Source organism: Octodon degus, unplaced genomic scaffold, assembly GCF_000260255.1.
Source record: "Octodon degus isolate 3935 unplaced genomic scaffold, OctDeg1.0 scaffold00005, whole genome shotgun sequence".
Taxonomy (NCBI): domain Eukaryota; kingdom Metazoa; phylum Chordata; class Mammalia; order Rodentia; family Octodontidae; genus Octodon; species Octodon degus.
Genome location: NW_004524581.1, coordinates 8,509,484 through 8,522,121, shown reverse-complemented (window position 1 = coordinate 8,522,121; position 12,638 = coordinate 8,509,484). Strand labels below are relative to the sequence as shown.

Sequence of the window (12,638 nt, the reverse complement as noted above, 5' to 3'; positions counted from 1 at the left end):
AGGCTGAAAACAGGAGAATCACTATGAGTTTAATCTATGTAGTGAGACCCTGCAGACCCTGTCCTAAATACAGGGGAGAAAAAAAAAAAAAAAAAAGAGTAGGAAAAAGAAAGAAAGAAAAACAGTAAACTGAGCAACTAAGGAGACATAACAGTTAAATACAACACATGAACTTTAATCTTTATAGGCCAGGTGTGATGCCACATGCCTACAATCCAAGCACTGAGATGCTGGGGCAGTGTATCTTAAATTTGAGGCCAGGCTAGGCTACCAGGTGAGTTCAAGGTCAGCCTAAACTGCATAGCCAGACCTTGCCTCAAAAAAACATCCCAAAACAAAAAAAGTACGATACACATGAACACATATATGTATAGGAAGAATGAAATCACTCTAATAAACAATCACTACCAACATTCAGCTGAACTATCAAGATGTGCCAGATGAAAAACCACCATGTGCCCTAATTATACTCATCTGAGCTATATCAATTAAGTCACATGCCAGTAAACCTGCCCTGCTGCTTTGCTCCCTCCTCTCTAGCACTGTATGAGCTTCCCAAAATGTCAGCCCTATTATTCAAAAATCCTGTCAGTAAGCTACTATGTTATAGAGATCTCCCAGATTGTGTATCTATATATGTGCACCCATGTGTGCTCACACACTCACTCCTGTCTCCCTACCCTGACATTAGAGAGCTTTATTAATGGGACCCTTCACCTATAGTTTCCCACACTTATATTTGAAGAGCAATAAATCTTTGCACCATTTACAACAAATGGCTCCAGTATGGTATGTTTTAATACTAACCTGGCAGCAGGCCATGTCAGTCAGTGTTATACACACCTTTCTGCACATACACAATCCTGCATGCTATTGTGTTAACTGTACAGAAGCTATTTTTCATTTTATGCATAGTTCCATGGCAACTAACTAAATGAAGAACAAGTTCTGAGCTGGACGGCATGGCGGCAGATACCTGTTACTTCAGCACCGGGGAGGCTGAGGCAAGAGGATTATTGCAAGTTTAAAGCCAGCTTGGGCTATACAGTGAGGTCAGTTGGGGATGGGGAGATGGCTCAGTAGAATAAGCGCTTGCCTGCCAAGTGCAAGGGCCTGAGTTCAATCCCCAGTTCCACAAAACAAACAAACAAACAAACAAACAAACAAACAAACCCACCTAGACAGTGAGTTCAGTCATCTTGAACTACACTGAGACCCTGTCTTAAAAAACATAGGTTCTGACATGCAAATTTTAGTAGTGTGAAAATGACAATTCCCTTTATTTTGCGTAAGACAGACATATTTTGGTATAACAATGCAAACCTGTATATGGACTAGAAATCTCTTAATTAATTTTTTGTGGCACCAGAGATAGAACTCGGGTGGACCTCGCACTTGCCAGGCAGGCACTTATTCTGCAGAGAAGTATCCCCAGCCCCTGATGATTAATTTAGACCCATTATTAATTTTTACAGTGAAACCATGATATTGTGATTACCTAGGAATATCATTATCCTTAGAGGATGCACGTTGAAACATTTGGGAATGATGTAAATTGTTTAGCCAAAATAAGCGCACAGATGGCTGGGGATATAGCTCAGCAGCATAGTGCTTGCCTAGCATTGTGCAACCTTGGGTTCGATCAATGGCATAAGCCCTAAAAAGTATACATAAAGATATAAAGCAAATGTAACAATATTAACAGTTGTTGAATCTTGGTGGATGGTATATTATTTACTTACTGTATGGCTTGCAGTTTTACTGTAAGCCTAGAACTATGAAAGTGACAGGTGCCAAAAATAACAAGAACAACATCAACGAACCAGTAAGGGCAGACCAGGCATGGTGGCACATACCTGTACACCCAGCACTCAAGAGGCTCAGACAGGAGGGTTGCTGTGAGTTCAGGCCCAGCCTGAACTACATAGCAAGAACCTGTCTTAAAAAAAGAAAAAAAAAAAGATTAAGAGGTAGAGGAAAATGAATTTTTTTTTGGTATCAGGAATTGAACTCAGAACCCTGTGCTTGCCAGGTAGATGCTGTGCCACTGAGCTATATCCCTGGCCCAGAAAATGGATTTTTAATAAAACAATGTTTTTTCCCTCTGTACAAATTGCACAGTATATTGAAGGGATTAAATATAATGGTCAGTAATTCATTATACAATAAGGGCTATTGGTCATTTTAACCTATCTCAATCAAATGTAATTTTCTCACAGATTTTCTACCTTATCAGAGGTGATCAAAGAACGTGGTTCAAAGCTCGATGCACCAGAAATGTGGGCTAATGCTGCAGCCAAGGCATCCACTGCCCCTTTCTCGTCTATCAGTCTCTGAGCTGATGGTCGGAAAAAATCAACAGCAGCATAAGAAACAGAAGCCAGAGACCTATGGTTTAAAAATAGTACATTTTTTTTGGTCAAAACATAGGGAAAATGAAAATTAAAAGAATGAATGGGAAAAGAAAGAGCAACATTTTCATTATTTTAATATAACTAAATATCTGCTGGTAAAACTGGTGATTAAAATGTTCTCATATTTGAACTAGGAGAGCTTAAAGATGAATAGCCTAATACAAAAGAAAACATTATTCAGCAAGGTCAGAAAGCATACCTGATGGCATCCATGCTTTTAGATTTAACTAAATCCATTGTAGAAGGAACACCTACACGTTTAAAAGTAATTCCCTGAAAATGAAAGAATTACATTAAAGAAAAATGGAAGTTGTTACAATTAATTACTAAATTAATATTTGTTGAATTTCCATTTCTTGGACTTAAAGATTTCCAAGCCCTAGCAAAGGAAAAAATCTTTCTATTAAATCATGTATTATAAACATCAAAGAGAAAAAAAATTGAATTTCCCTTGCAAAACAAAGCTGACTCAAAAACAGAAAAAAAATACTATTTAAATTTACTGACTTAAAAAAAATAAAAATAAAAAACATAAATTTACCAAGTTTGTTCTTATTACTCATCTCTCTTTACAAAGTATAAGAACATACAAAAATATACATCATAAAAATGGGGTAAAATGTGAAATATACAAAAAAATCTAGGCCCCCCAAAACACGTGATTTTTAATAGAAACTGGCCATTGTGTCATTATCAATATAATTTTAACTATTACACCAAAACAATGTCACAGTCACTCTTCACAGTACTGGACCAATACAATGAAATCACAACATACTTGTAATTTCAGTATCAAGGGAGAAATTCAAGGGGAAATGAGAACATTACCTCTTCTGTCTTCACAATAAAAGCTGTATTAGAAACAAAGTCTTGCAGCTACTATAAATTTAGCTCTCCACATGCTTCACTGCCAAATGAAGCTTAAACTGGGAAAAGTGAGGAAGATCTATTTGCAAGAACAAATATAAAAAGAACTCTTTTCTAAGGCATCATGTAAATAATAAATTATAGGCTGAAATAATATAACTTTACTTACTGCTTTTTGTTCCACATATCTTAGTTGACCTCTTTCTCTTGGTTGATAAAAACATATGCAAATCCCCGTTCGGCCAGCTCTCCCTGTACGTCCAGAGCGATGAATATAGGATTCAACATCCTAAAAATAAAAAGAGGAATAGTTTTTAAATTTGGCAAGCTCTATAATAATCCCAGGGTTGGGGATATAGTTAACTGGCATAAGTGCCTGCCTGGCAAGTGCAAGTGTAAGGGTGCAAGGTCCTGAGTTTGATTCCCGGTTCCAAAAAAAAAGGAAAGAAAAAAGAAGAAAAAAGAAAAATCCCAGGATCCACATAATAAATGATACTAGTATTAGTATTTCTATGCTCTTGTACTTTTCAACACCCTCCCAAATAATACACATAGTAAAAGTAAGGATGAAGCTATAATTCAAAAGCTTTTTAGCCACCTACCCCAAGGTTCTTTGTATGCAACTTTTTATACTCCCCTCTCACGCTTCTCAGCCTCATGGCTAAGATCAAGTGTATAGCTTCCCTCAAGTGGTTTTGTTGCTCCAAGTTTCAAATCCAAACAATGAAGTTAATCATTCACAAGGGATCAGATTCTGCTATATGGAATACCACATTAACAAAAACTAGCTAGGACTAACAACAAAGGACATATTTTTCGCAACCCAAACAATCTTTGTAAGTAAGACAGCAATTTATAATGTTGCTCTCATGTTCCCCAAATCAATCCCATTTCCTACCTGTGGAGGAGAACTCTGAATCACCAGGTCAACCTCAGGAATGTCCAAACCACGGGCAGCCACATTGGTGGCCACCAAAACTTTAAAACTACCTTCTCTGAAGCCTTTCAGTGTAATTTCTCTTTGTGACTGTGCAATGTCCCCATGTAAACACTGGGCGTTCTATTGAAAAAAGGTGGAAAATTAAGTATACAGTTCATATTTATAACTGACAGTACTCTAACATCATCTAGTCTATGCTCTTTTTTGTTTTTTAATCTTCCTGTTTTTAATTATTAAAACAATGCATGCTTTAAAAAAATTACAGGAAATATTTAACATAACATGTACCAGCTTCCCTACTGCCAGCCTCTTAGAAATATTTCATAGCTAAAATCTGGTGGATGGGCCAGAGGGATAGTTTAGAATAAGTGCCTGCTTGGCAAGTGCAGGGTCCTGAGTTCAATCCCTAGTATCGCAAAAGAAAAAGAAAAAAAAAAAGTCTGGTGGATATTCTGTCAGGTGTCCTTTGTTGTTTGTTTTCTTGCAGTGGTAGAACTGAGTCCAGGGCATTACTCTATGCTGAGCTATAACCCCAACATGGGCTGTCTTTTTAAGCAATTACATTCTGTCCCCACTTGACATATACCAGCATATACTATAATTTTATGTATTTATGAATGGGATCACAGCTTTGTACATACTGCTTGGTAATCTTATTTATCTACCTATTTATTTAATGAACACAGGGGCACGCTACCACTGAAACACATCCAAATCCCTCTTCTTCTTTTTAAATTTTTGGACAGGGATTCATTAAACTTGTCATTTTCCTACCTCAGTAATCTAATGCTCATCTCTATGTAATTTTTAACATCTGTATATAATTTCTTCACACAGGTATGTGAAATTACTGAATATTCTGTTGTATCTTTTGTCCTTTTTGGGGCAGTACCAGGGATTGAACCCAGGACTTTTACACTGAGTTAACATCAGCCCTTTTTTTATTTTTTATGTTGAGACAGGGTCTCACTAAGTTGCTAGCTTGTCCAGGCAAGGCTAGAACTTGTGATTCTCATGCCTTATCCTTCCAGAGTTGTGAGTACAGGTATGTACCACCACAATAGGCTATGAATTTTCACATTTAGAAATACTGCTGCTATAAATGATCTTATACTTGTATGTGTTTCTAGATGTCATCTACATTTACTTCAATTCTAAAGCTGAATTTCTGAGTCAAAATTATGAACATTTAGGGCTTGGATGTACTTGCAGAACACCTGCTTAGCACACACAAGGCTTGGGTTCCATCTTCTGTACCACAAAAATGAATCAACAACAACAAAGCCCTCACATTAAAAAAAAATTTTTTTTTGATCTTTATCTATTTGGTACAAGGTCTCACTATGCAGCTCAGACTGTCTCAGCCTCAGCAGTGCAGGGATTACAGGCATGTGCCACCATACCCAGTTTTGGTGGCAGGCATGTCATGTGGTGCTGGGGATTCAACCCGGGTCCTTGCACTTGCCAGGCAGACACTTATACAGCCAAACTAGCTCCCTAGCCCTGCAGAGATTTCATTAGCTTTGGATAAACTGTGCTATATCCCTATCCCTTAATAACTTTTACCTGAAATTTTGGATTCAGTTTAAGCCTGATGAGTTGGACCTCAGAGTGATCCATTTCTCCAGGAGAAGTCCTGGTGAGCTTGAGCCAGAAACTCTGGAAAGTGCAAGGATGTATCCCAGCTACCAAAGTAGCCAGCAGTAGAACTGAAACAGTATGACCACGACCAGCCTGTCCTCTTTCATTGCAGGGGAGGGGGTGGGCACTCTGCTTAATTGCATCTGATAAATGGATGGTAAAGAACAAGGGTGGCATGGGCTGGGGAGATAGCTCAGCAGTCTAAGCATCTGCCTGGCAAGCGCAAGTACCCTAGTTCAATCCCCAGTATAGCATGCAGTGCCAGCTCCAGAACCCCAGGCACACCATGCTAGCTCCAAAACCAGGTATAATGGCACACACCTATAATCCCAGCACTGGCAGGCTGAGAGAGGAAGATCACTACGAGTTTGAATTGAGTAGCGAGACCCTGTATTAAATACATAAATATTAAAAAATAAAAAAGAACAAGGGCGGTAAATCCAAACATTTTCCCAGTTAAGATTCTCAAGGCTAGGGAAAAAAATTCAAAGGGTCTTTCCCCCAATTACATGTTATCAAGTGAAGCCCAGCTAAGCTTGCAAAAGCTGTGGTAGTTTTGTATCTTTTCCTAAATAGGTCGACAGGAGTCACCTGTCAATGTACAAGGATTAAGCAAAGAATTAAAGACGTAAGGTGTCTTTTTTTTTTTTTTTTTTTTTAACCTAAGTACCTAAGTTGTCTTAAGTTACTTTTCACTTGATGCTGGACAAAAATACCTGATGCTCAAAATTAAGGAAGGAAAGATTTTTTTTTAGTGTAGTTAGTAGAGGTTTTAGTCCATACTTAGCTAGCTCTAAGGCAGAGTGGCAACTGGCAGAAAGCTGCCATTCATGGCACATTTAAAATTTTAATAGCTATTATTAAACTACTGGCCATAATCCTTAATTTAATAGGCAAAAATGATTTCTCAAATGTTTTGTTTTGAGAGAGGCTCTTACTTCGTGGTTCAGACTGGTCTTGAACTATGTAGTTTAAGATGACTTCTAACACATGGCAATACCTTTGCCTTAGCGTTCCAAATGCTAGGATTATGGTGTGGGCCACCATGCTCAGGACTCCAAAATGCTGTTTTAATTTGCATTTCTGTTATTTTTAGTAAAGTTATACTGGTTTCATCTTGTGAATAATTTTGCTAGTATTATAAATAAATGTCCTAGTATTCCTAGCCATTATTAAAAGTTCAGAACTAGGGCTTGTGAGATAGTTCAGTGGATTAAGCACCTGCTTCAGCAAGCGCAGGGACTGGGGTTCAATCCCCAGCACCACATGCTGTGCCGGCCCTGCCCCAGGTGTCCTGAGCTGGTGACCGAGTCTGGGTGTGGTGGTGCACACCTATAATCCCAGCACTGGGGAGGCTGAAAACAAGAGGATCACTATGAGTCTAAGCTGCATAGTAAGGCCCTGTACCAAATACATAAAAGAATGGCTTCATTAAGTACCTATGTACCTGTGATTATGTCAAGTTCTGAAATAGTCAAAAGAAAGAGTTTTAAACAGACATTTTGCTAGGCATCTTAATAGAGCATGATTCATGTGATAGCGCAGGTAGATGCCTGGTGCTATAGAACACCTAAAAAAGGAATCTAATTTAACCTCATTTGAAGGGAAATCCATACTATTGAGAAAAAAGGGAGAGTAAAAAGAAAAAATTATTGAGACACTGGAAAGGAATATAAATTTTATCCTGAGGACAATGTGGAACAACTGAATAACTATAGGCAGAAATCTACCATGAACATATTTCATTGTAGAGCAGACAAAAATTCTGGCTACATCTACAGAATACATTAGAAAAGGTAAGACAAAAGCTAAAGAGGCGCAGTTAGTAGGAATTGAGAAGCTCTATCAGGTCTTGCTAAAGTAGTAGCCATGACCAATCTATTCACTCAACAAATACTTAGCAACCTGGAATTACCAGGCACTAAAGATAAAAGGTGAAAAATAAGACATCTGTCCTCAGGATCATTATACTCTAGTGGAGGAGATGAATATTATTGAAATCACTGGCCACAGAAATAAATTTAGCCAGCCAGGCATGATAGTGCACAACTGTAATTCTAGCACTCTGGGAGGCAGAGGCAGAAGGACTGTTTGGGCTAGCCTGACCAATTTAGTAACATAGTGAGACCCTGTGTCAAAATAAAAAGCAAAACAAAGGGCTGGGAATGTAGCTCAGTGCAAAGGCCCGGAGTTTGATTGCCAGTACCTCAAACAAACAAATTTAAAAATGGTTGGGGATACAGCTTAGTAGAAATGTTAAGCCTCCAGTACTGAAAAAAATTATATAGAAACTAGGGCTTGAGGTAGAGCTTAGTGGTAGAACACATAAGGCTCTTGGTTCAATCTCTAACACACCAAAAATATTTTAAAAATCTAACTGCTCAGACTCCTGTACTAGTTCATAAAATCTTTTATCTCAAAACATTTTTGAAGTCTCATATCTCCCATGAGCTGCTTTTATTACTTTTTACCTAAAATACCAGTCACTGTGCAGAAGGAAAATTCTATACTCCCCACCATAGAAACTGACTTACTGTTACTAAGATATAAATTCTCTCTAGTGTTCGTAACAAGGGAGACTCATCCCTTTGAGATAAAGCAATAGCTGCTGAGTGTCCCACACCAACAGAAAGGTAAAGCCACCTCCTTCTCCCATACCTTCACCCTTTACCATTATATCCACTGTTCAAACACCAGCTGATGCCGTACAATTATTTAAAATGACACTGGGGAAAATGCTGACAGCATAGTCTTTGAATCTTCAGTTCTCACCTTAAGACAAACAACTAGGAAAAGAGACTAAACACTCCAGATGATAATTGTAACAAAAATAAGTGACTTCCCAACATGAGCGGAAGGGTCAGACTTGTACACAGGGCAATCAGTCAGTCTTAAGAACAGGCACTTCCTGGAAAGCATCTTCTCAGATGAACTGCTAAAAATAGTAACTGTGGCTTAGAAGCATTTTGCACACTCAAGGTCTGCAGATACTAGCACAGCACTGGTGCTCAGGCCTCATTGTTCCAAATGAACAAGCGAATGCTCCCTTTCCAGGACAAAGCTTCACAGTGAGGAGAAACTGCTGGGCCCAGAATAATCCAACCTAAGGATGCCAAGGACAATAGGAGCAAAGGAAAGATCCAGATAAAGGTGAGAAACACACAGCTGGAGCTCAGAAGTGAGAGACCGTTTTCCTTTGTAATGCTATATGGAGATACAATTTGCAGACCATATTTTTAAACACTAACACAAATAATAAGAGCAGTGGTTCTAAAGCTGTAAAGCTAAAAAACATTCTATACCATGCCTTCCTATTGAAAGTTTAGAAGGATTAACTTTATCTAAAAGTGAGCAATAGAGGCCTCTCTCACTTTTTTTTGGCGGAACTGGGGATTGAACTCTGGCCCTCGCGCTTGCCAGGGAAGCACTTATTCTACTGAGCCATCTCCCCGGCCCATAAAGGGCTCTCTTGAGGGCTTGTATTCTATTCTCTACGAGGTTGTTTATACTTTTTTTTTTTTCCTCCAGAACCAGGGATTGAACTCAGGCTCTTGCGCTAACTCTCTCTCCCTGGCCCTGGGATACTTTTAACATTCTGCCTAATAAACCTTTCACACCTCTCAAAAAACAAACAAACAAACAAACAAACAAACAAACATCCTAATCCAACCCCATACAAAGTAATTTGTAGTGGGGCAAGAAACAATAATATTCCTACAAGTATGAAAATGATCAGAAAAATATGTCCACAAATAAATGAAAGCATAGCATAGCTCTGAATGAGCAAAATTAAATTTACTTTATTTTTAAAATTTCTTTTGCAGTGCTAGGGGTTGAACTCAGGCCTCACATACACTATACAAGAACTCTACTACTGTGCTATAACCCAGACCTAAAAGAAAACTTTTGATTTTTATTTGAGTAGACTTTCTTTTTTCCCCCGAGACAGGGTCTCCCTATGTAGTTCAGGCTAGGGTCAAACACATGGCAATCCTCCTGCCTTGGCCTACTTAGTGCTAGGATTTTATAGGTGTGCACCACTACCCAGGGCAGAAAAACTTTTAAGTGAAATATGAAAGAACAGAAATAAACATAAGAACAATTAAAATATGCATTACAATGACTCAAAAAAAGAAACTTTTTACAAATGAACACTTTATTAGAAGAAATATAGCCAGATGTGGTGGTACATGCCTGTAGTCCCAGTACTCAGGAGGCTGAGACAGAAGGATCACGTGAATTTGAGGTCAGCTTGGGCTACACAGTGAGAGTCTACCTCAAAAAAACCCACAAGAACAAAAACGAAACAAGACACTGACCACATAGGTACCTTAAAAATAGGAAATTTTAGAAAATAAAAAAAAAGATGAGATAAAATAACAACAGAGAATAGAAAAGCCAACAAACTCATGACAAGAGACATTGAAAAATAAAGTCAAAAGCAATCATACTATACGAATATTATAAGTTGAGCTGCACATGGTTTTAGCTTTTTTTTTTTTTTTTTGTGGAACCAGGGTTGAACTCAGGCCCTTTATTCTGCTGAGTTATCTCCCTGGCTGCACATGGTAAAGATTCGTGCAATGCCAGTACTTGGGAGGCTGAGGCAAGAAGATTGCTGTGAACTGTAGGCCAGGCTAGGCTATAAGTTCAAGGCCAACCTGGACTACATAGCAACATACTATCTCAAAAAACCAAAACACAACCCTATAATTCAAGGGCTAGGGATATAGCTAGGTAGTAAAGTACTTCCTTAGCATGTGTGAGACTCGGGGTTTGATCCCCAGGATCATACAAAATTAAAATTATAATTCATGTTGGCACATCCCTGTGTTCTACCTATTCAGGAGACTGAGACAGGAGGATTATAAGTTTGATGGCAGCATTGGCAACTCTGCAAAATAGTTTCCCAAAATTGAAAATTTAAAAAGGGGTGGGCATGTACCTCAGCGATAGTTCTTGCTTAGTGTGAACTACGTGTTAGATCCTGAGTTCAGTACCCAGTTCCCCCCTAAAACTATTATATGTGTATTTGTGTATCCAAAAAACCCAATGAAGTATAACATTAAATGAAACACATCCTAGGGAGGCTGAGCCAGGCAGATCACTGCAAGTTCAAGGTCAGCTACATTCTAGTTGAATTATGGATTTTTAATTTTTTTGGCAGAACTAGAGGGAACTTAGGGTGTCACATGACAAGTTCTCCGCCACCCAGCAACATCTCCAGCAGAACCATCACCACCATCGTTGATGTCTTGAAACAGGATTTAGCTGTGTAATTTAGGCTGGGCTTGAACTTACTCATAGTGCAGGTTGACCCTGAACTCTTAGGGATCCCCCTGTCTTAGTCTCCTGAGTGCTGGGCATATAGGTGTGCACTACCATGCTTGGCTTTTTTTTTTGGGGGGGGGGTCTTTTTTGAGACAGGGTCTCCTTATGCAGTACAGGATGGCTTTGGGCTCACTTTGTGGCCCAGGCTGGTTTCAAACTAAAGCAATCCCCCTGCCTTAGCCTCCCGAGTGCTAGGATTACAGGTGTATATTATCACATCTGGCTTGGCTTAGTTTTGTTTTATTTTGTTTTGAGATAGGGTCTGGCTATGTTGCCCAGGCTGGTCTCAAACTCTTCAGCCTCCCGAGTAACTGGGACTACAGGCATGTGCCACCACTCACAAGCACTGAATTTAAAATCAGTTATAAAGAAAAAGTCACACTGGCAGTTTATTATTTTATGGTAAATGCTTTATTTGAAATATAATGGAATACTATTTTAAGACACTAATGAAAAAAATGTCAAGTAAGGTATGGTGGTCCATTGAGGCAGGAGGATCACCAGAGTTTGAGGCCAACCCGGGCTAGATAGTGAGTTCAAAGCTGGCCTGGAGTACACAGCAAGACCCTGCCTCAAAGAAAAAAGAAAAGTGATCCAAGATTTTGATACTCAGGGATAGAATACTTGCTTAGGTATAAAGTCAAAAATACGCTGTTTTCATGAGGTAATACTGTCTCCAGAAGCCCCTTCTGAGTATCTAGTCACTAACAAATTATATACAATAGAAATGACTTAGGAGAAATAGGACTGATGGTACTGGTCATCAATTTGATGTTTGCATTACAGAGTGAAAGAATTATACACCAGCCAGGTTTGGTGTTACACGCCTGTAATTTCAGTGCTTGGGAGATTGAGGCGGGAGGATCATTGTGAGTTTGAGTCCAGTCTGTGGTGAGTTCAAGGCCAGCTTGAACTGCATAGTGAGACAGGTCTCAAAAACAACAAAAAAAGAACTAGACACCATATGACCATATGCCCTATTTCAAAACAAAAACTAAGAAATAAAAAAAAAAAAACAGCAAAGTATTTATAAACAAACACTTGAACATTAATTGATATCTGACATCACTAATCACTGTTAATCACCACTAGCTCTTTATTTTTACATTGGGTGTGTGTTTGTATGTGACACTGGGTATCAAGCTTATGGCTTTTGTACTGATCCACACCCCCAAGAGCTTTATACTTTTATTATTTTTATTTATTTTTTTTTTGGGGGGGAACCAGGGATTGAACTTAGGCCCTTGCGCTTGCCAGGGAAGTGCTTATTCCACTGAGCCATCTACCCGGCCCCTATACTTTTATTTTTTTGAGTCAGGGTCTAAGTTGCCCAGGAAGAACTTGAATTTATAATCCTCAGCCGGGGACATCGCTCAGCAGTCTAAGCACCTGCGTGGCAAGCACAAGCACCTGAGTTTGACCCCCAGTACTGTATGCCATGCTGG

At 38.9% G+C, this 12,638-nt stretch overlaps 1 protein-coding gene across 2 annotated transcripts in view; it reads right to left on the bottom strand.

The window, feature by feature from the left end:
• Ddx50 (DExD-box helicase 50) overlaps positions 1–12,638 on the bottom strand; it is a 39,004-nt gene that overhangs the window by 8,121 nt on the left and 18,245 nt on the right. The window contains exons 9-12 of one of the 2 annotated variants that reach the window (XM_004623952.2): positions 4,180–4,341; positions 3,451–3,570; positions 2,614–2,687; positions 2,229–2,388 (exon numbers count right to left, since the gene is read on the bottom strand). In XM_004623952.2, coding sequence (XP_004624009.1) covers positions 2,229–2,388; positions 2,614–2,687; positions 3,451–3,570; positions 4,180–4,341 — 516 coding nt within the window. The remainder of the gene's footprint in view (positions 1–2,228; positions 2,389–2,613; positions 2,688–3,450; positions 3,571–4,179; positions 4,342–12,638) is intronic. The other variant, XM_023723349.1, reaches the window with a different exon arrangement.